General features: G+C 37.9%; 1 protein-coding gene across 1 annotated transcript in view; it reads right to left on the bottom strand.

The window, feature by feature from the left end:
• stxbp6 (syntaxin binding protein 6 (amisyn)) overlaps positions 1–22,193 on the bottom strand; it is a 57,350-nt gene extending 35,157 nt beyond the window's left edge. The window contains exons 1-2 of the mRNA XM_084393259.1: positions 21,925–22,193; positions 9,364–9,562 (exon numbers count right to left, since the gene is read on the bottom strand). Coding sequence (XP_084249385.1) covers positions 9,364–9,517 — 154 coding nt within the window. The 5' untranslated portion in view covers positions 9,518–9,562; positions 21,925–22,193. The remainder of the gene's footprint in view (positions 1–9,363; positions 9,563–21,924) is intronic.
• Between the last annotated feature and the right edge of the window lie 2,881 nt (positions 22,194–25,074).

The following is a 25,074-nucleotide window of genomic DNA, read 5'->3' as shown; positions in this document are numbered from 1 at the left end:
ACCTTCATCTGATAAAGCAGTCATTCTTCAGGTCAATCTTATATTCAGAATAAAAAATATGTTTGAATGTCCACTGAGGAAAGCGATATCTTTGTCTTAGTATCGTTTTAACAGTTAATATTTACCTTTGTCTGGTGCGTCTTATAAGGTGTTGTTTAAGGTAGAAATAATGTCCTTGTTTACAACCTTGTTTCAGTCCCTTTCAATATAAAAGTCTCTGCTACTGCTACTGTCAAAAGTACAAAAGCTGTGTTCTAGTTAGTACAGGGTTTAAGTTGAATTAAAATCATATATGACCTGATGCACAAACATATTAGCCACAGAAAAATATGAATTGCTATTAAAAATGTAAATTGATTGACTCGATTTAGTGAAACTTCCTGTAAAACAAGAGTAAAAGAGCTGGTCTTTGCCCATTAGCAGTGAGGTGTGGAGTGAGATTGGAGCATATGTCAGTGTCATGGTCCTGGTGGGCAGAGGTCTAAACTACAGGCCTCTGTGGTGTGTGTGTGTGTGTGTGTGTGTGTGTGTGTGTGTGTGTGTGTGTGTGTGTGTGTGTGTGTGTGTGTGTCCAGCAGCTTCTTGTGCACACTTTCATTAAATCAAATTAACACAGACGTCAGTCATAAAGCAGACTCTGCTATGTGAAATATGCAGCTCATTCTTGTTGCCTCACAGTTGTGTAGTACAGTAGCATTAAGTTTAAAAAAATAATTACCTTTTAATTTCTGCTGATTAAGAGACAGATGCCAGCCATATCTGATTGATTGATTGAAAAACAGTCAAAATGTAGTTTATCAAGTTAAGACAAGATATTTGTATTTCCACAGAGCTTTAAAATAAAATTCAATAAAAATAAAAATTCAAAGCAGCTTCACATTAATAATCAGGAAAATAAGTGCAATAACTGCAAAATGTATCAATTACTTACATTTCAGCAATACAGCAGCTCTACAGAAGACAATAGCATCTTTATTCAGCTCAATTTAGTTGATTCAATGTTGATTTAACAGAGTCAGTGCTGCAAAGTTCATCAGTTAATGAAAGCACTCCTCCGTGTCTCCGGCCCTAAGTGGGCCATTTATAGCTAATGTGCATTTAAGACGTCCATGTAAACATATTTTGCGTTGCTTGCACAAGCTGCAGGTTTTATGTTGGGTCTAATACAGTTTTAATCTGCACCATTGTGACAAAAAATGTATTGTAAAAAAAATGTATGTACAATAAGCAGAATAATTGTAATCTAAAGGGAAAAGAGTGGATTTAAAGTTAGAAAGCATGAAGCTCGCGGTGACAGAATGCCAGTCTGTCGGTCAAATATGAAGCGAGACACAACTCACAGCAACACGTCTCAGATAGTCTGATGGCAGATGACAAATAAATAGTAAATAAATGACTTTTGAGTGATTCCATACTAAAGTGTGCATTGAATATGCTAAACACTAGGGCTGGGTAAAAAAAAAAAAAAATTCTCGATTTTAATCGATTCTCATTTTTACGAACCGATATCAATTCTTAAATCCCAAGAATCGATTAGTCATCCTGTGTTCAGTTGATGAATGACTGGAACATTGTAGCACGCATCCCATCCAATAAATCGCAATAATCTTTGTGCTTTGTTACTATTGATATGAAACAAAGTCTCAGATTTCAAATTACGTCCATTTTCTGATGAAATTCAAAAACATAAATACCATTTTGTCGCTGTGGCGTGAGATCGCTCTGACTCAGCTCTAGAGAAGCACATGGTCTTCTCCTCCGCCTTAATAACACCAGTTACAGCAAGAATTAAACATGAACGAGCATCTGAAAGTGTGTTAAAAGATAGAGTACAACTTATCGAAATCCATATCGTCACATGGAATCGCCAAATCAGTGTTTCAACCGTGGAAAGACGTCAGTAAAACAGCTTGTAAACAATGTCATGTAACGTCACATTTACCTCAGAAAAAACATATCCAGTGACCATAAACTCGTCAGTCAGCTAGAACAATTAACTCTAGAGAGGAGCATTTAGCTAAATATATGCACCATATTGCATATTCATTATAATTTTTAATGTTCTTCAATATTTAATGCATGTTTGAATAAATCTGGCAAGTTATGGCAGCCACCATTAAAATTTTTATATTTCATATAACTTTATTATTATAAAAATAAATAAAAGTGTAATTTAAGTGTTTGTATACAAAATTTGCCATGTATTGTACCTGATATCCAGAATAATCAATATTGAATCGAATCGGAATCGAATTGCAAGCTTGTGAATCGAAATCGAATCGAATTGTGAAATTTGTGTCAACACCCAGCCCTATAAACACGGATGCTTGAAAGTGCGTGTGTGTGTGTGACGTGCTAGAACAGACCTCATTGCGTCTCACACACATCTGAACTTCTTCTTTTCCTTTTAATGGCGGTTGGCAAACCCACTTTAAGATGCATACCGCCACCTACCGCACAACACCCGCGTGACAGCTGACGGAAAATAAAGGATCGGCTTAAGGATTGAGATCGGCTCGGGACATCCCAAGAATGATCTGTTTCAATACTGTTGTTCCCCGGGAGCTTTGAGTGCTGAAAGTCACAGCGTGTTTTCAAAGTACAGGAAAGTCTTACAAGGTTTGAATTGCAGCAGGAATTATTAGACAGACACAGTCGGATAACAAACGCTGTACTGCGGCGGATCTTGAGTTTCAGGTGTTAAATAAGGAACGGTGAAGGTTTAAGAGAGTGCACTTCATCCATGAGCTTTCTTTTAAACAGTTATTTCGACTTTATACCACCAGACGCAGGAGTTAATCTCACTGTGGTGTCATGAATAGTGCAGTGCCTATATATAAATTGCCCTTATACTCTCACATCAGCAAATAAATACCAAAAGTAATTTCATCGTTCATGTAGTTTGGACTAAGAAATGTTTCTGTTTAGCATCAAGCTCTTGTAAATCCAGCCACACTGACAAAGTGCACATAGAGAAACGTTTCAGATGGAAAAACAAACCAAGGACAAAGCAGGGAAGAACAATACTAGGAAACATCAGAACAAAGACTGAAAAATGGAGCATGTGCAAAAGCAAGGGCAATAAGGCTGAAGGAAACAGCTTGCAAAGCTTTATTTCCAAGACATAAGTGTCATTTTGCAGACTTGGCTGATATATGGGATTAGTGAGGGTTTTATAAAATGCCAACGGGACAATTTTTGAAGGACTACCACAATTCACATAATGTAGAATGAACTCACCAATAAGAATTGAGTTTTCAGTTTAATGTCACTGAAGCACTTTAGATCACAACATTTTCTATGAATATCCTTCTAAAGAAGACCTTAGGAATCTTAGGAATACACGTCCTCTTTTCAGTGGGCTTGTAGTCCTGGTTGGTGAAGTGTGTGAAACATAGATCAGAGACGCTTTCATAGCAAAACAAAAAGTACATTCATACCAGACATGCCAACATTCCAGAATGGCTGGACAAAGACACGTTTGTATTTGTTATCTTTCCAACATCCCAAGCAAATATTTGGGGAGGACTTTTCCTAAAATGAATACTAGAAATGATAAGAAATTGAGTTTTTAAAGTAATTGTGAGCCATTAAATTTGAATTATGTTGTAACTTCTCAAAGTTGCAAATGCTAACCTTAAATTACAATAAATTATTTTAAATTCAAGAATTACGAGGCTATAACACTAAATACTTAGATAATATAAATAATTATATAGTAAATAAAAAAAGTATTAATACTTTTTCAGGATGTCATTTAGGATGTAACACTATGGAAGCTTGTTTCCGCCACAGAATAAAACATTTTAAGAGATAATTGCGACTTTTTATCTCACAATTGCGAGTTTACATCTCGCAATTCTGACTTTATTTCTCAGAATTTTGAGATATAAAGTCAGAATTGAGTGAAATAAAGTCGCAATTGCGTGTTATAAAGTCAGAATTGCGAGATATAAAGTCAGAATTGCGTGAAATAAAGTCGCAATTGCGTGTTATAAAGTCAGAATTCTGACCTTTTTTTTCTCGCAATTGCGACTTTATAGCACGCAATTCTGACTTTATATTTCGCAATTCTGACTTTATAATGCGCAATTGGGAGATATAAAGTCAGAATTGCATGATATAAAGTCAGAATTGTGAGATAAACTATTCTGAGGTAAAAAAAAAAAAAAAAGTATTTTTTTTTCCCCTTAGAATTGGACTTTATATCTCACAATTGTGAGTTTATATCTCACAATTCAGAGAAAATATGTCAGAATTGCGAGATATAAACTTGCAATTGCGTGTTATAAAGTCAGAATTGCGTGATATAAAGTCGCAATTGCGAGAAAAAAAGTCATTTAATTTTTTTTATTTTGTGGTGGAAACAAGCTTCCATATAACACCATCAAACCATAATACATAAAAAAAAAAAAAAAAAAAAAAAAAAAAAACCTGTGGTAGATGACAACTGCTTTAAATAAAAAGCTTGGTTTCTAAAAAAAAAAAAAAAAAATTAATCTAAGAAAGACTAAGAAATCTAAGACTTAAACCGGCACAGAAACTGTGACGTGCTGTAAATGTGGTGAAGAACCACAGACACTCAGCACTTCCTCTTTGGAGGCAGGACGATCGGATGATAAAAGCCGAAACTCATGTGATGGTGGAGGCTGATTTTGCACATTCAGTTTTTGTTTATGGCTTTAGTGAGGTCCAGGAAAACTGTGGCATAACCATCTTTAAGAATGATCACTCAGACGCAGCTGATCACATGGGTCTAATTTTTAACTTTATTTCTGGAAATTTAAATGTACTTTGTAAATGTAAAACTTTGAATATTTGGAGTTGCCCTGAAGGGACTAGATGACTATGTAGAAAATGTGACTGGCTCAACAACTCTAAAACAAATCTCCACTAGATTCCTCAAACTGCTTAAACAAGGAAGTCAAGGAAACACTTCCATCTGTAATCACCGGATCGATCTTATGCATCTGACAGAGAGACAATCACATGCCCCACAGCTTGTGATAATGTTCATTACATTGTGTGTGACTTGAATTTCTCAGCCCGTCTGTGAGAATGTGGACATGTTCGTTTTCATCTGCAATATTACAGAAGGATTATTTTAATAGGATTGGCCAGGAATAAGGGTTTGAATTATTTTGGATAAGTCAACTTGCAACAGTAACACAGCCAAACTGTTGTTGAAGTTATTAGTATTTGTATTAATAATTAGTTCAGTTATTTATTACTAATTTATTAGTTACTTAAAGTGCCCCATTATGCCTTTTCAGATATTACCTTTCATGTAGTGTGTAAGGCTGTGTGTCCACCAAAGCGTTTTTTCACGCGGCTGGCGTGTTTTTTCAATTGTTTTCAATGGGAGCGCCGCGTTTTTAAAATGCCATGAGCGTAACGAGGTGCTGAGCGTTCGGCGGTTTTTACTAGTCGCCGAGAGTTGAAGAATGTTCAACTTTGGGTAAAACCCAGCGCTCATCACTGTCACTTTTTACCCAGCCGTCCAATCACAGTGGAGGAGGGGCGGGGCTAATACCACACCGACCAACCGCCACATTCCGCTTGTACAACGTCAACAGACGACAACAACTAGCATAATAACGGAAGAAAATAATTTAAAATATACGTTACATTGTATCGACATTTTAATATAGAATCAACACAGATACAAAATATGTGTGAAATGAGATACTAGTAACACTTTCACAGTTATTCCGTATCATAACAAGCAAAGCGTCTCAAATGCTGCGCTGCCAAAACGCTCTCAAGCGCCCATAGCTAGGCGTTTTCAGCTGGCTAAAGCGCTTTAGTGGACACACGGCCTCATAGAGCTGTTTGTGAATGTAAAAGCTCTGCAAAGAGTTGTCGTCTCCCAAAAGAAAAGCGATTCTGAACTGCCTGAAACGAGTCGTCAGTGAATCCAGTCTCACTTCCTGTTACGAACCTACGCAGATTTGTAACTAATTTGCATAATGCCAGTCTTTGGTCTTGATTGGCTGAACAACATCGACTTTGCCCCACCCTCAGACACTGTAGTTGCAGCTGAGACTGGAAGAGTTTGGAAATGCTGTGTGCAACGGGGTTTGAGATGCTTTCTCTTGTTTGGTGGGTGTGTCAGAAATGTCTGCCCAATCAGCAGCAACATGTATATAAACCACGCGGTATTAAAGAGGCACAATGGGTCAGAGTAAAGTCGTTTACAAACGTGTCCGCTGCAGCTCGATATACGCAACAGTTGAAGATATTAGAAGACGTTTGTCGTAAGAGTTTTATAGTAATAATATAGCTTATCAACAGTGATCAGAAATATACTCAAAATAAAAATAATACGGTCATAAAGATCATAACACAGTCTCTGAGGTAAGAAGTGGATTATCCTTCACCTGAAATGTTTGTCTTTTCATCCTGAAATGCGAGGCAAATGTTGGATCTCAATAATTAGGAACCACAGTTCCCACAAATCCCTTCACTCGATTGGGATGTTCTCTGTTATTCTGGACGGCAAGGGCAGTGACTGACTCACAGAGCGTATTTTGCAGTATTAAACACGTTTTTATAACGAGAGGACACTGGTCAAGTCACTGGAAAAGACGCCTAGTTGTACGACAGGGTCACAGAGCATTTCCTTGAAAGGGAACATAGAGCAGAATTTACGTATAAATAAATGGACAATTTTTATGATGTAGGCCGAAAATGAGCTTCCCCTCTTTGAAAGACCAGCAGCCGCCACTGCTACATACTGATAAAATCAATAAACCACTCCATTTAACCACAGTAAAATCATTCTATTATGAATACTGATATATTCCATATTTCCAAGAAGTCTCGTCTCCTTGCCTTTGACTAATAACAGTGCTACATTTCAATAGAAGTGAAGTCAGGAGTGTCCTCTGTTGTTCATATTCTCCAGTGTTTTGCTCAACTTCCTTTGAATCAGAGTTCAGAGAAACACACACACATTCTGCAGTGGAGTTTGGGATTCATTAGTCCGCAGTGACGGAGCAGCCGAGCCCTGAGGCGTACAGCAGCGCCACAGCATGTATTTCTTCCACCGTGATTCAGTTGGACCGATACTCCGCGTTGGCACCGGGACGGAGGAAACGCCTCCACTTGACTCACACTCATTGTAGTAATATTTTTTGGAAAGCAGTTGTTTTCTTATGTTGATCATAGACAGTTCAGGAACACAGGTGTTCTCAATCACACAAGCGGATAGATTGCACATGGTATAAATCCTTCTGTAGTCCTGAAAAACAAACTCCTGACTATAGAAGTGAAGTCTGGTTCACTAAGCAGTTTATTCTAGACTAGAACCGCTCGCATAGAAAGATGTCTGACATTTAAAGAGGACATGTCACGCTTTCTTCAGTGTGTGTAATGTTGCTGTTTGAGAAAGAAATAGCTCTTCAAAGTCCCTCCAGGGAGTTATTCTCTATATCAGTGTCACTGTTTCTGAACTCCCTGAAACGCCTCCATTGTAGTCTTGAGTTTCTTCTGGGAACGAACACGTCACAGTATTCCTCATTTAAATAATTCATACGCAGAATAAAGGGGCGGGGCCTGGTTGAGTTAGTTAGTAGTGTGTTAAACTGGCGGTTATGGTAAGGGGAGGGACATTTTCCAAACACACTCGAAGCGCTCGACCAATCACAACACACTGATCCAGTCGACCAATCAGAGCACAGTGTGCTTTTCAGAAGGAGGGGCTTCATAGAGACAGGAACTAAACAGAGCGTTACTAACAGACTGGCAGAGGTGTCAAGTAACGAAGTACAAATACTTTGTTACCTTACTTAAGTAGAAATTTGGGGTATCTATACTTTACTGGAGTAATTATTTTTCAGACGACTTTTTACTTCTACTCCTTACGTTTTCACGCAATTATCTGTACTTCCTACTCCTTACATTTTAAAAATAGCCTCGTTACTCCTATTTAATTTCGGCTTGTTTTCATTCCGGCTTGTCGTCGTTAAAAAAAATATTGGCCAATTACACAAACGGTTTAGATCTGAGTCCCGCCTCCTGGATACACATCGCTAAACTGATTGGCGTTGTGTTTTCCTTCTAACTTGTGAGAGGCTGTAGTCACATTTGGTTGTGCGAAGCGCCAAAACTCCTCCGAAGGAAACCTAGATGCGGTAAGCGAGGGAGAAATCGGGGCAAATCGCGTCAAATATTGATTTAGAGAGAGAGAGAGAGAGAGAGAGAGAGAGAGAGGGAGAGAGAGAGAGAGAGAGAGAGAGAGAGAGAGAGAGAGAGAGAGCATTAATTGAATTTTTTTTCCTTACATTACTTTTACTTTTATACTTTAAGTAGTTTTGAAACAAGTACTTTTATACTTTTACTTGAGTAAAAAGCTTGAGTTGATACTTCAACTTCTACAGAAGTCTTTTTAAACCCTAGTATCTATACTTCTACCTGAGTAATGAATGTGAATACTTTTGACACCTCTGCAGACTGGGAAGAGAGGAGCCGCAACAATGGAGAATATGGGAAAATAATGTGTTTTTGGAACATTTCAAACATGAAAACCTATTCTAGTAAACCCCAAAAACTAAATCAAGACTTAGTAAGGGCATGATATGGTCTCTTTAAGTAAGGGATCTGACAGGGTGTTTAGGTCCCCAACGAGAAGCGGTAACAACCACCTGAATGTACACTACACAATCAAACCAAAATCGTGATATGGCTTTGTGCAATTATCAAATCCCTAAGGCTGCGATTTAATTTTAGAAATATATGCGCTACGCGTTTCAGAGTGAAGCGCAGCACCGTGTTCATTTACACATGAGCAGCTCATAATCCTCATAACTCATAAGTAAATGCTCCATTCAGAGTAAATCCTGTAATTTTTTTCCGTCACAATTGTGCACAGGGTTATTAGTTATTGACAATCGAAACCATAAAAACAAAAAAACTTTCATAACTTGAAATTAAATAAAATATATATGCAAAACCCCTCAAATAAAATTTATTTCAATTGCCATGGCTTTTCCTTTTTCTAAAAGTGAAATAAAAAAATAATAACTATATAGACAAAAAATGGCAAAAACACAATTAATTTAAACTTTAACAAATTAAAATGAAAAACAATATATATATTTATTACAATATTTATTTATTTTTAAATCTAAATATTAATAAAAACTATAAAAGTATCTCAACACTTCTTAGATACCACTGATCGTACAATTCTAAATTAACGTAAATACCAATTATTAATAAACCTGATTTGAGGAATCATTCATGTGTGTAGCTCAAAGGTGTGGGTGAAGTTACGAGCCACAGTTTAATAATTAGGGATCGAATCACTGAGCTCAAACATGAGCCGCAGTATTCGAGGGAAGGGATGAGGGAAGACTTTACCTGATAAGCAAATGAATGTGGTGTAGTCCCCCTGGCCTCCTGTAGCCAAGAATGGGATCTTCTTCTTCGTCCTCCTCTTCACCTGCACGGCTGCCAACATCCGCTCATCATTCGGAAGAAAGACCGCCTTGTTGAGGGCCGATTTGCCACTCATTGTAGCCGATGGCACGGGCTGGGTGACGGCAGGGCTCTCTTAGCTCTGATGACAGAAAAAATGAGACACAGAGGCCGTTTCTCAATACGAGTTTTTAAGCGATCTTGCGTCCTTGTACAACAACATCATCATCATCAACCGTTAAAATCTGCTTCCAATACTCAAGAAAGCAAGAACAGAGAAAGTCCCTGGATGTGTTCTTGATATCAGGGATGCATCGAGTGCAGACTTGAGAGAATCAAACCTTTAAAAAACCCAGTCATCATCGCAGGCGGACGACGCACAGAAGCTATACGCTAGCTGTACGCTAGTTCTCACTCAAGAGATTACCGCTGAAAGCTCGCAAATACTTGCGAGAAAAAGGCTTGTGAAATATGTCGTAAAAACATAATTTTGATCAAATTATAAATACGTGGAGAAAGCCTACAGTAGTTTTTAATTGGCATATTTAAAAGAATCTTAATGCTGACAAAGCGCCTTAAATGCATACTCATTATTTTAAAAGATTAAAATAAAAACAACAATAATGCAAGTAAATATTTTACGACACCTGTGATGTTATGCTATATTTATTGTGCTTTGGATGGTGTTGTTTCACCGCCTAATATTTGTGGAATGGTCAGTTAAAGGAACACGCCGACTTTTTGGGACTTTAGCTTATTCACCGTATCCCCCAGAGTTAGATAAGTCCATACATACCCTTCTCATCTCCGTGCGCGCCGTAACTCTGTCTGACGCACCCACCGCTAGCCTAGCTTAGCACAAAGACTGGAGGTAAACGGCTCCAGCTAGCATACAGCTCCCAATAAGTGACAAAATAACGCTATTTACATGTTGTGATTTGTATAGTCACAGCGTGTACAAATAACAAGGTCACATGAGACACAGCCATCTTCTAACCGTATACATATTGGGAACTATATTCTCAGAAGGCGAAGCACTGCTACTTCTGCGGAGTGATTATTTTGTCACTTATTGGGAGCAGTATGCTAGCTGGAGCCATTTACCTCCAGTCTTTGTGCTAAGCTAGGCTAGCGTTGGGTGCGTCAGACAGAGTTACGGAGATGAGAAGGGTATGTATATGGACTTATCTAACTCTGGGGGCCAGTTGTTCAAAGGTAAACTGATCGGATTTTGGTTATCGGATTGGATCAAATCTTGAAAATGGGTTGTTCAAAAGGGAAAGAAGGAATCTGAAATCAGATTAGATCACGGAATCCAATCCTAGTTTTAATCTGGATCAAACCTTCAGTTTGTGTTGGTCAAAACTTGTCAGTAGGGTTTGGATTACTTTGATCCAAAAAAACAGGATTATCCTGATCCCAACAGGGGGTTGGATTTCAAGGTGGATTCCAGGAAGAAAATGTAGTAAAACTTTAAAATTGGTAAAAAAATACAACATTTGTATCATGTAATGATTTCTATTTTCCTATTTTTAGGATTTCCATCCTATTTTTATTTTGCTTTTGATTAGCTTAACTGTTAAAGTAATACATTAGAAGTAGACATTATAGGCTACATATTAAGCCTTTCGGTAGCCTACTGTAAAGTAAAAAAGAGATTTTGCCGCCATTAAATAATCCCCAAACAGCTGTAAAAATCAAACAAAAATATTATCTTTAATTCAAAGTGTTTTATCACTGTTTTTAAACTACATTGGCACAATCATAAGAGATGAACCAGTCAAAAGATCTTTGCAAGCGAACACAAAGTTTTTTTTTGGTGAACGCTATACAAAACCTTTCTGAGAGCAAAAGCATTGAAATATTTTTTTTCCCTAACTCATATTTTTTACATGACCATGTCCCTTTGGGGGTTCCGTAGATCACCAGTAATCCAGATTTGGTAATCGGAAAAAGTTTACATCCAGATCAGGGTGATCCAATCCAATTTTGCTTTGAAAAACCGGCACAAAAGTAAGATGGATTACCTGATGCTGGATAGCAAAACATGGCATAAACTTTTTGAACAACTGGCCCTGGGGGATACAGTGAATAACCTAAAGTCCCAAAAAGTCGGCGTGTTCCTTTAAGTAACAAGATCACAGCACATCTAATTTCTGACAAAGATGCGTTCTGTGTCTTCGTGTACTTCTGAGTTTCTTCTTTCAAGGTCGCCTGACAACATCAGTCTTCACAAGAATGCAAGTCCGTTCTTTGTGTTCTTAGAATTGAGAAACAGCCAGAGTCAATATCTAGCAGGACCTCTTCATATGTGACCTATTGAGTTATTAGTACCATGATTAATGGAATCATATGTGGAATTATTATTTCTCTAGATATATCACGCGTTCGGGTTGAGGGTTGTTTTAAGGACATGTTCGTGCATGCCCGTAGCCAGCCACTCTGAAGCGGTCAAAGGCGATTCTAAACGAGTCAAAAAGTCAAGACACAAAATTTCTGTGTCCACCACTCTAGATCATCCAAAACAAACCAGAAAAGAGACTCAAAGTGCTAAATACCGGAATTATCCTTTAAGACAAGTCTTAGCAGTTTGTGCAACCGGCTCCAGGGGTGCGTTCCCCAAAAGCATCATTAGCCAACTATGGTCACAAGTTCCACTGAATTGTGTTGGTAATGATGGAACTTGCAACTATATTTGGCATCGGAAAACGAACCCCAGGAGCGTTACTGACACACTGGGAAGAGAGGAGCTGCAACAATGGAGAATATGGGAAAATAAGGTGTCTTTTTGAACATTCAAGCATGAAAACATATTCTAGAAGAGCACAAAAGCGCACAATCAAGACTTTAAAAAGGGGCATTATATGGTCTCTTTAAGTAAGTGATAATTTACATTCCAGATGGTTTTATTGCCAAATAAAGCCCAACAGGGTGATCAGGACCCGGATGAGAAGAGGTAACAACCGACTGAATGTATTACTGGAGAATTAAGCAGTCAAACAAAAGCTGCATATTGCAACTGTTGTTGTTGTTGCATTCATAATGTATGAACATAAAATACATTATACATGACACCTGTTAATATCAACTTCATTTGAACATAACATGAAAGCAGAAACATCATGATATTATACAAAAATTGGACCAAACTTAAATTCTGAATACTGACCTAATATTACACAAAGGTAAGACAGATAAGAATAAAACCTTCAAGAACCAAACCCAGACCAACTCGCACACTCATGCAAAAGCAACAAACACAAACACGTCCAGTCTGTCAGCAGTCATTGTGGACCGGCATATGGGAGGCTGCACCAAACTCACAACCCCTTGTGTAACACAGAACAAAGACTCGTAGTTACAGTCACAATGCCTGAACAAAGGGCACAAAGCTCCTTTTGGCAAACAGCAGGTCTGGAGGCAATGGTTTTGTCATGAAAAGGTCAGTGCTGATGTTGTCTCGTTTGCACACTGTTGTCTCACCTAAATGGGAAACAAATGGCTTTTAGATATTCAATGTGTTGTTTTTCCACTGATGTCAAACTGGCTTTGCACACCCTCAAAACACATGCCCATCAAACTCTCCGTCAGCCCATATAGTGTCGAAGCATCCTGACTCCTGGTTTTAACTAGGAAAACATTTTAATGTTCTTCTGCACTCTGTTTAGGAGGCTGCAGGCACATCTTTCAAACCTGACTAACCATGCTGTCAGCAACCTTAAAAACCTGTAACCTCCCTTTACATTTGCAGAAGCAGTAGATGCAGTAAGATATCTGAAATGATTTCAATCTCCCCTTACTAGTCACTGAAAGCCTTCTTTAGATAATGGCAACTTCTTTGGATATAGGGAGCATAAAGCAGTCTCTTAAAAATTGAGCTGCTCATCATTTCAGTCTCTTAAAAAATAATTAAATACAATGCCAAATTAACCAGTTGCAGACAAACTGATGCCAGTTTATTTTGTTTCTTTGAATCCTAGTAATTCAGCATTTTTATTAGCCTGGTTCTACCAGACTCTCGTACATTTCATTTGTATAGAGAGTCTGGCCTCTCTCCATTGACAAGCGTTAACTTCCTTGTAGGCGGGTGTTGAAGTTTAAAACTATTGGATCTGACCAGAGTCACTCTGGATCTGCCATAACCAATTGCTAACGTTTGGTCGTGACGTATGTCAACTCAAACTAGCGCACGATCTCAACGTCATCGTTCTCAGCCACTCCCTCTGTTCGCTGATTGGACCGGTTAAAAATTGATCGGAGAAAACCAAAGAATACACCACAATTCCAGACGGAGTTACTGAAGGAAAATGAAATTGAGCGGAAGTACGTAGGAGGGCGGAGCCAGGCTACATTTTTATGCCATTACACACTGGTTCTGATGTAACAGTCAGACATTCAGATATATAAGGCCAGATATACACTGATGACCCAAAACATTATGACCCATCACAGGTGAAGCGACTATCGTTGATCATCTCCTAACAAGTCCATATATTAAGGTCTGGTTAGATTAGATGGTGTGCAACCAATCGGTTCTCGTCATCAACTTGTTGGATAGAGGATAAATGGGCAGGAATAAAGATCTGAGCGACTTTGACAAGGCCCAGATTGTTATGGCGAGACGACTGTGTCAGAGTATCTCTAAGACGGCGAGGCTTGTGTGTTGCCCCGGTCAGCAGTGGTGGGAATTTACCAGCAGTGTCCGAGGAGGAACAAACACAAATCGTCAACAGGGTATTGAGTGTCCAAGGCTCAACGAAGGGCAATGAAGGCTATCCCGTTTACGTTTACATCACGTGGACGTGTGCACTGTTTACCTGGGTAAATGACGGCACCAGGATCACTGTGGGATAATGACGAGCCGCTGGAGGGAGTGTGATGCTCTGAACAAAGTTCTGCTGGGAAACTCTGGGTCCGGACATTCATGTGGACGTAAATTTCCACCTACCTAAAGATTGTTGCAGAGCAGGTCCAGCCCTTCATGACACTGGAGTTCCCGGTGGAAGTGGCTCTTTCAGCAGGATAATGCACCGTCACACTGCACACATGGATCAGGAGTGGATTGAGGAGCATGAAGAAGAGTTCAAGGTGTTTCCCTGGCCTTCAAACTCCCCAGATCTCAATCCAACCGAGCATCAGTGGGTTGTGCTGGACCTACAAGTTCAATCCATGGCGAACGGGATCGGCAAAAACTCTCGAGCTGGGAATCAAACTCCGGTCGCTGGAGGTTCAGTTGCACCATATGCCATTTATCATTTTATGTTCTGCCCATGAGGCCTATGCCTCAGACACAATAATGTAAATATACTTTAAAATGTAATTTATTCCTGAGATCAAAGCTGAATTTTCAGCATCATTACTCCAGTCTTCAGTGTCACATGATCCTTCACAAATCTTTCTAATGTGATGATTTGCTGCTCAAGAAACATTTATGATTATTATCAATGCTGAAAACAGCTTTTGCTCATTTAAAAATAATAATAATGTTTTGCCGTTATTGTTTTTTATTGTATATTTGATCAAATAAATACAGCCTTTATGAGCATCAGAGACTTCTTTCAAAAACAAAACAAAAAAATCTTAATTATTCCAAACGTTTGACTAGTAGTATCACTGACCATCATAAATCAAGAGAATACTGTCAACTACAAAACACTGAGCATAATAAAAATACAAGCATTTACTGAAAACTCAGTTACATAAAAATACAGAAAGAACAGGACTAGCAAGTTAGTTTGACCTCTTATGCAACGAGAGGCAGAAGGACTGGATAGTGAAGTCAAAGCAACGTGTGTTTCCCATCAGCCAGCGAAGCGGCGGCACGGACTTCACACCACAGAGCGGAAAATATGAGCATCAGCTCAGAATCCAGAGTTAGGAGGGAAAACACATGAGACACGAAGCTTGAGGCCCGCGACTGACTAAATCAAATCCTTAATCAAAAGCAAACAACTGGTCCAAAACAGCCAATTAACAGCACAGAGTGCATGAGTAATCATTATCTCACTCATTAATGGGGTATTAAAAAAATGAAAAAAAAGCAGTTGTTAGTCGATGTCTTCTCTTATGGCAGCCCATAGAACCGTATGGTAAAAAGTTCTGCATTTGGCACATTAACAACAGTAATTTAGGAGTCTAACTCAATCTCTCTAGCGCCACCAACTGTCCAAAGTTGCATATTTGTGCTAATAACTTTTGAACCATAAGGGCTAGCAACAAAATTCCTTGGCTCAAGATGACTGAATTGTGCACTATGATGTCATTTTTTGTAATGAACATTTACAGAAAATGGAATTCCGGAATTTAGAATTTTCTGAAAAGTCTCGAACTCATCGTAGACGATTCATCAGATTTTAACCTAAATGTTTCAGACCATGCAAATCCTTTTTGAATAACGGGCAAACTAATTTGACGAAGAACACACAAAATGGATGTGAGGCTGTATCTCCGCAACGCTTTAGCGCATTGAGATGAATCTTGGTGTATGTCATCACAAGCATGACCTGAGGCTACATGCAGCGTTTCTGCACAGCACCACCTACTGGTCAGGAGATATGAAAAACGGCTTTGCTTATCACTTCTGAACGGTTTGCCGTTGAATGATACCCAATTTTCCCATGTTGACCATTTTGGGGCGTCACCCATATTGAATTTTGTCAAAAAATGCTGTATTTTACGAATATATTAGCGTATCATTACGAAACTCGATCTGTCATTGGCACCATGCCCCTGGAGGAACTGACAATGCAATTTCAAAAAATTCTATTGATTAATTGATGCTATAGCTTTTGATTAATCTGAATGAAACTTGTTACATTTCTTGAGTCATACCAAGAACATTGATACCAATTACACCATGGTCAGTCGAAACTGTTGTCTGCCACATTCAATTTCTTTTAATCCCTATTTTTTAAGTACTCCTAGACCGCTGGTCCGATTTTCACCATAAGCGGCTCTTCAGAATTATTGAATATTCTCACATTTTTCAACATACACAAGCTGTGTTCTGACTGCAATGAATCTAGAGGAAAGGGTTTCTGCACAACTTGGTCTCAAATCTTGTGATTTTAGAGAAGTTAATTCTAGAGGTTGAATCTGTAAGAGCCACAATTTTAAAAGTTTTTTTTCCCTTTACGTGACATTGAGTAGAGACAAACGTGACACAAACACACACACGTCTACCTTCATAATTCTAGTTTTGACAATTCAAAAATTTCACTTACTGCAGGCTATATTATAATATACAGTGATACAACTGAGACAACGGTACTTTTTAATCCATAAGTAACTAATGCGCTAGTTTTCATTCAAAATAAATATGTAATATAATTAGGTACTTTAGTTGTTATTAAGAGTCACACACATCTTTGAGCTATTCCTGTTAAGGCAGTATTTTAGAGTGAACACTAGTCATAATCTAACCAAAACTAGGACAATACTCATATTTACTGTATGTCTGTCTTTAATTTCTTCATTCTGCCAAAAAACTAAAACAAAAACACACTTACTACAGTACAGTAGGCTACATGGTAAAACATTGTTATTCATTGTTATTGGTAAAACAATTCATTCATTCATTCATTCATTCATTCACCCCAGCCTGTTTAACTTAACCCCTTAACGCCCACTGTCGCGAATTTGCAACAAACCCCTTCCATTCAGACTGCAGGCGAGATAGCGTGTGTTTTCCCCCAATGCCTGTTTGTGCACATTTGATACATACCTAGGAACATTTTGCACGCACTGGTTTATCGTAGGAGCGGTCGGAGTGGGAACTACATCCGGTTCACCGAAGCTAATATTTTGTTTTGCAAAATCCGCATATCAAGTGCGCAAATGTGGAGAAATTTCCCAAAATGATTTAAGTTGTGCTAAGATAAAAATATGTACCAGCTTATTGATTGCTTCTATAGCTATGTTATTCATATAGACTTCATGTGACGAATATTTTTTACATACTTTGTAGATTTCTGTTTGTAGCAAATTTGCGACATTGGTCCATAACGGCTGGATTGGGCTAATGGCTACATATTATAATAATGCTGTATTTAGATGGTGTCAGCCAAAAAATTTTTTTTTTTTTTTCACAAAAAATAGCATGTTAGGATATAACACTATAAGAATATATAATGTATGCACTGGAGAAACAAGGAAAGAGTTAAACAGAGTGTAACATGGAATGTATAAAAACTACTGTCAATGTTAGGGAGTAGGAGAGTGTTTTGTTTCTTGCTGTTGTCAAGATTCATTAATTTGTCAAAGTTTATAAGTATAAAGTTTATAAGTTCTAACAACTTTGTGCCATGAATAAAATCAACATTCCTGAGATGGGAAAATGTGTTTTATTAATTTTTCCATTTTGTAAAAAAATACCCTAAATGCTCACTGTCGCAAATTTGCAACATACCAAAATTTCTATTTATTTGTTGTGCAAAAGTGAAATTGATAATCTCAACATTATTTACCATCTACTTAAGGTCAAAAACACACAGAATTTTTTTTTTTTTATATACAGCTTTATAAATTCAGGCGTTAAAGTCCCCCTGTAGTCAATCATTTTATCCCTTAAAAATCATCTTTGATCACCAAAATGACATTTTTAAACGGACTTTAAGAATTGTGTAATACCGTGACTAGCCTACTGTCCCGTCCTCGCTTCAGAAACTACTCAGACGGCAGGGGTTGAAGGGGGTTCGAGTGGATTTTGCTACGGTCTCTATTTGGGGAATGAACCCAGCGCTATGATTGGCCGATCTCTTCTTTTGCTGTTGCTTGAGTGTCCTGCACGTGCACAGAGCCGTCACCAGGTTTTCGCGTAGTTCAGAGTGACAAATCGTACCAGTACTTTGAGGTCAAAATGCGTACAGATTGGCAGGTGTGTGTCATTAGCTATATCTTCATCCAAAGTTCGCAAGTTTAACTTAAGCACAAAATTGGAATAGCGCATAAAACATTTGCAAAAGTTTCCATCAAGTGAGCCAATAGGAACAAAAGCGCCACTTCCTGATAAACTGGCGCTAAATATCACCAATAAAAATGGAGGTTGCTGCAGTACGAGAAACCACTGCATGTAATGATGTCGAATATATTAAATTAATTAAATAATAAATTACTTGGGAACAGTCGTGTAAGACAGTTCTTGGTCATTATACCGAACCATGTAGACAACAGACTTTGCTTAGGCATTTCAGAACAACAAAAAACCCTAATTTCAGATGCTGTGCAACGAGATCGGTCCGCCGGTTGGTCCAGTTATGCCGTCCCATCGCAGTCACGTGATTTTTTAGATGCACATCAAAGAATTTATTCAATAAATGGGTTTCCATCTAAGTTTATGCGCATGTTTTCTTATCGGATAAAATGTGCATCCGACTCAATTGAGCGCATCCATTTTTATTTTATGTGCATTTTGTCGTTTCCATCCAGCGTTTCTCATGCGAACGATGAAAATGCTCATAAAAATAGGTGTATGGAAACATAGCTGTTGTCGCCTCACACTGACCACACAACATCAACTTGGTAAAAGAGCCGCCAATTAGTCAGAAGTCATAAGCAATTTAATCATATTACTAGTAATTGTATTTACGCTTTTTTAAAGCCATTTTTGGTAACACTTTACAAGAATGAACTAAGAATGAACAATACTTCTTCAGCATTTATTAATCCTAGGTAATATTAACTTAGACATTTACTAATACATTAATAAAATCAAATGTTGTGTTGACATTAGTTAATGCACTGTGAACTAACATGAACAAACAATGAACAGCTGGATTTTTTAACAAAGATTAATAAATACTGTAACAAATGTATTGCTCATGGTTAGTTCATGTTAGTTAATACATTACTTAATGTTAACTAATGAACCTTATTGTAAAGTGTTGCCCTTATTTTCTCTGAATCATCTAAAACGTCTTTAATTACTCATTACTGCGGTCTAATATCGCTCCATTTTGCCTCTTTTCTAATTTCTATTTTTATGATTCAGTTAGTTATTAGCTTTCCATCAATCCCCAGGCGTTTGTAAATCCCAGTTTGCGAATCCCTGAATCAGCGGAAAATCTAATAGCCTTCCACTGCTGTCCGGTACATCATCTTTTACTCGTTCAGAAATCACCTCGGCCTCATCTCTGATCAATTCTCAACATTCACCATATCAATTTTGTCAAGACAACATACTAAATGTATGCTCATGTAATTTCTGCTATATTAAAATACACTAATGTTTTGCGGTGACACATTACACTTATAATCTGAGAGGAATAAATAAGCTTCTACACTGGCGAGGGGTTGCTGAACGGTACATAAATACAAGGGCTGTCCATCTGGTGTGGTGATTCAGCAGTAAGTGAGAATTATTACCAAGAACCCAATAAACCCAAGAAACCTGATGTGGACTTCATTATATTTAGACCAGCGCTCCTGAAACAATCCCCTCATAAACCCTAAATCAGACCAGAAGCATCGAGTCGAGAGCAAGAAGAAGAAAAAAGCTCAACTCAAGCAGTTTAATCACACAGTAATAGAGCAGGACTGATGCTTCTGGACTTGATCTGTAGCAAATACTGAGGACCATTTATTTTAATCTCACTAACCCGTATGCGGCGTTGAAAACCATGTATGTTCCCGGTCAAAAATAAAAAAAATGGCTAGTTATGCTTTATTATTACCAATTCTTGGACTCAATCTTTTTGTCGACTTGTTTTCTGTCAATTAGCACAGGTTTTGTGATTCTTTGTTTAAACTGATTGATCGTCCTCGTTGATCTGAGCGCATGCACCTCAGTTTTTGAGTGAAAAAAAGGCATTATTTGTGGATAAATGTCAATATTCAACAAAATATGGGTACAAAATTGCAGTGTTTATCACACTAGAGTGCTTTAATGTTTAACCAGGAAGTTTGTTTTGAAATGCATTTATTTTGTACAAACAAGAAAGTCAGACTAGTGGTGTTCCCGGACTAAACATTACCGGCCTACAATTAAAAAAAAAGCGTATAAATCTCGTTATGCAATTTTATATATCGGCTTTACTATATTGCACAGGTCCGAGGCCTTTATCTTCGCAAGCACGTGTAGGTCACATTAATACATACATTTTTGTAAAATAATTTTACCAATTATTTTCTTTTATTTAATTTAACCTTTATTTACAACTGAATTTATTTGACAGATGAATGTGATTTTCATTGTAAAAAAAAAAAAAAAAGTGATCATTATTGTCACACCAAGTGATTTTTGCATCACAACAAAGGATTATAAATAGCCTAAATAAAATATATTTTTGCACCTTGAGGGATTATAATCTAGACAACTCTCTCTCTAGTCACTTTTTGTAATGTATGTTTGTCTGTAAAAATGTAAATCGTGTTTTTGTTTTTTTGTATTTGTATTTTCAAAGCATGTCCTTGGATTTTCATGTTGGTTGCAAATCTACAGTCTGTAATATTTGGTTTATGTTGCGCTGGTTATACGGCACATGACAGTCATCTTATAGCAGTGTGAATTTAGACGCATGCAAGGTTTCCATTGCTGATGCCAGTGACGAGCGAACACAAAGTTTCTCGTGGGAACGCAAATGCAAAATCACTGACATTATTTTTCTCCACCATCATCATGACCCTTCAGGAGCTCTGAACTACTCAAAGCCAGCAATGATGAATTCCTTCCACAAGCAAATGTGTCCAGTATCAGGGTTTAGTGGGACACACTGGGCTGGTCATGTGAGGCCACTGTAAAGCTGCTTTGAAACAGTCTGTATTGTAAAAAGCGCTATATAAATAAAGGTGACATGAAACATATTATTCCATATTATTATACAATAAACATATTATTATATCATTAATAACTTTTCCACTATTCAAACCATGAGTACATTTTAAACAATAGTACATAGATCAACGATGTAATCACAATACAGGTTGTGTTAGGTCTAAGGTAATTTCAAACAATGTTTGTTTTTATCCTGTGATGAAACCAAAACTGCTGACGTGAAAACGAGAAGCTCTCTGAGATTTCATCATTTCATCATTAAACACATGCAGTCTGGAAAGGCAGCTGACAAGATTTTGAAACACAGCCGGTCAAAAGTCACAGTGTTTAAATGATTTCTCTGCAAATATTCCTTCCTTCTGATAAAACCAGCAGCGCTGTTGCAGATCAATACAACTTTCTGTAGTAAAATCAGTGTGTGTTATCCTCGTAAAAGCTGAAATACGCGCTGAAGAATCACTCCAGTCTAAAGTTCCTTCAAGAGAAACTGAAAGAGCGTCGGCTGACTGCGGGTTTGTCGCCAGACACACAACAGACACACTGTGTTTAGTTTCATAAAGATGTTATTGAGAGGAATTGAGCGGTTTTTCTGTCACACAAGATCCGTGACTCGCGTTCGGTCACAACAAACAGACAAAACTTTAAAATAATAAGACTACTAGAGCTTTACAGCATCTTCAGACTGATAAGTGTTCCTCTTCTCTCACTATAATCATCTTCTGGTGTTTTCTTACCTTTCACTGTGAGTTCAGCGTTACTCTCGCGCGCTCCGTCTAGGCTGTTCTCTCCATCTGGAAACGTGCAAAGTTTGAGCGCGCGCTTCTCCTGTCACACACGGTCTCTGCAGCGATTAGTGCTGGTCTAGTGTTTACTCTGTAGTGTGTGTGTGTGTGTGTGTCGACAGCTGCTTCACTGCTCGACCGCGTGGAAATGTGCGTGACGTGGATCAGACGCGGTGAGCGCGCGCGCGCGCGACACTGTACCTGCTATAGTTCACTTCCTTAATTCCTTAATTTCCTCATTCTGGCTTTATACAGCTATACTGGAGCTGTTCGGGAATAGGCTACACACAGTTTTAACCTCCTGGGACCCAGGAATAGACTATTGTCTTAAATGTTTAGAGGTTTCACCATGAAAACAACTTCTCCTTGGTCTTTAAAAATGTCTGACATTAATTTAGTGATCAAATGTAGGAAATATGATAATATATTGTAATTATAATTTAAATCGGACTACTTTTCAAATTGTATTTCATTATCCAACATCCAAAACATTATGGGGTTTCAAATCAAAAAATGACTTTCTGCTCCAGAACAGGGCATTGATTTCACACATGTCCCCTGTAGAGACACCGGGACTACAGCATGTTCATCAGGTGTTCTGGGAGACACAACAAGTGAATATGGAGATAAGTTATACATCAATGAAATATTAGATATTATTATTAAAATGTTGCTAATTATTACTCCAATTATTACACTTCTTTTTCCATTAAATGTTGCTCCAAGAACACATTAATGTGCACATTAGATACAGTGTATAGATACATTGCATTGAATGGGAATATTAATTTATGGCCATTTTACCCACATATTGCATAAAGTAAAATGGTGCATCAATTCATTCCATTATATCTTTCATAACATAGTTGAGAATCATCTTTATACAAATTTTGGTTAGAGAAAATCCTGAAACCCCAACATTTATTGGTGATTGAAAAAAAAAAAATCCCATTGTTTTTGCCTATACATATAATTTAATGTCATTTTATTTTTTAAACAACTGAGTCCTGGTGTCCACAGCAGAGCATAACGCTCTACCTCTACCTCTTAGCATAACGTACAAATAAAATATCATTTTTCAAAAATGTTTGATTTTTTTTACCATTCGTTTCTTATGCTCTAAACAATGTGATGACATGAAAAAAAAACTAAATAAAAAAAACTAATAATTTTCTGAGTTCATAATTTTGTCCATAATTTTGATTATTTTTTTTTTATTTTTTTTTTTAGTTTAAACCACTGATCTATATAATGTCATTCTATATAGATCAGTGGTTTAAACTCTTTATGTGACTGACACTTTTTTGAAACAAACAAACAAACAAACAATTAATTACCTTTGATAACTATGGCTCAGTGGTAATGTTTTTATTTCAGTTCAATTCAATTCATAAAATGTGTTATTTGGATGATAAAGTGTATCAATAAACATGTTGACATCATTGCACACTATTATGTATATTAGAAATAAATATAAATGAGAAAAGACCCTTGTTTATTAACACAGCTTATTTTAAATCCGTATTTAACAAACACAAATATAAACGCTGAGTTTAATTCATAGCCTATATTTGGCTGCTGTGACACAACTGATAAAACGTGTTGACATTACATTTGCATAAGTGTAACAGGATATTGATATTAAATTAACTCACAACATAATACAAATGTGACACATATGCAACAACAAATACTAGACTCTGATTGGTCCGATGGTTCAGTCTGTTGTGATTGGTCTACTCTGCTCTGATTGGTCAGATGATCCAGTCTGTTGTGATTGGTCTACTCTGCTCTGATTGGTCAGATGGCCCAGTCTGTTGTGATTGGTCTACTCTGCTCTGATTGGTCAGATGGTTCAGTCTGTTGTGATTGGTCTACCCTGCTCTGATTGGTCAGATGGTTCAGTCTGTTGTGATTGGTCTACTCTGCTCTGATTGGTCAGATGGTTCAGTCTGTTGTGATTGGTCTACCCTGCTCTGATTGGTCAGATAGTTCAGTCTGTTGTGATTGGTCTACTCTGCTCTGATTGGTCAGATGGTTCAGTCTGTTGTGATTGGTCTACCCTGCTCTGATTGGTCAGATGGTTCAGTCTGTTGTGATTGGTCTACTCTGCTCTGATTGGTCAGATGGCCCAGTCTGTTGTGATTGGTCTACTCTGCTCTGATTGGTCAGATGGTTCAGTCTGTTGTGATTGGTCTACCCTGCTCTGATTGGTCAGATGGTTCAGTCTGTTGTGATTGGTCTACTCTGCTCTGATTGGTCAGATGGCCCAGTCTGTTGTGATTGGTCTACTCTGCTCTGATTGGTCAGATGGTTCAGTCTGTTGTGATTGGTCTACCCTGCTCTGATTGGTCAGATAGTTCAGTCTGTTGTGATTGGTCTACTCTGCTCTGATTGGTCAGATGGTTCAGTCTGTTGTGATTGGTCTACCCTGCTCTGATTGGTCAGATGGTTCAGTCTGTTGTGATTGGTCTACTCTGCTCTGATTGGTCAGATGGCCCAGTCTGTTGTGATTGGTCTACTCTGCTCTGATTGGTCAGATGGTTCAGTCTGTTGTGATTGGTCTACCCTGCTCTGATTGGTCAGATAGTTCAGTCTGTTGTGATTGGTCTACTCTGCTCTGATTGATCAGGGGCACGTTCAAGTTCAAAACGGTGCGCAACGTTTTGCTACGGTTTCCGGGTTGAACGTCATGTTTCCTGGAAACGGCGTGCACCGGTGTGCAACGGGGTTTGAGATACGTTTTCTCTTGTTTGGTGGGTGTGTCAGAACTGCAGTCCAATCAGCAGCAGCATGTATATAAAGCACGTGGTATTAAAGTGAACTCGCACAATGGGTTCAAGGAAAGTAATTTACAAATGTGTTCGATGCAGCTCGGTATATGCAACAACTGAGGATATTAGAAGACATGTTTGTCGAAAGTTTTATTGTAAAAAATATAGGATATCAACATAATGATGTAGTTGTTTATATTTTTAGCTTCATTGCAAGTGTATTGGTATAGAAATAAACAATGGTAATTAAGTGCTTTTCCTAAAAATAAGAAAGAAAATACAGGGTATTTTTTCAGACGGCTCAAGCTGTTGTGATTGGTCGACTGCT

Source organism: Rutilus rutilus (genome assembly GCF_951802725.1).
Source record: "Rutilus rutilus genome assembly, chromosome: 21".
NCBI lineage: Eukaryota > Metazoa > Chordata > Actinopteri > Cypriniformes > Leuciscidae > Rutilus > Rutilus rutilus.
Note: the sequence above shows the minus strand (reverse complement) of the source record. Positions and strands in the feature narration are given on the sequence as shown.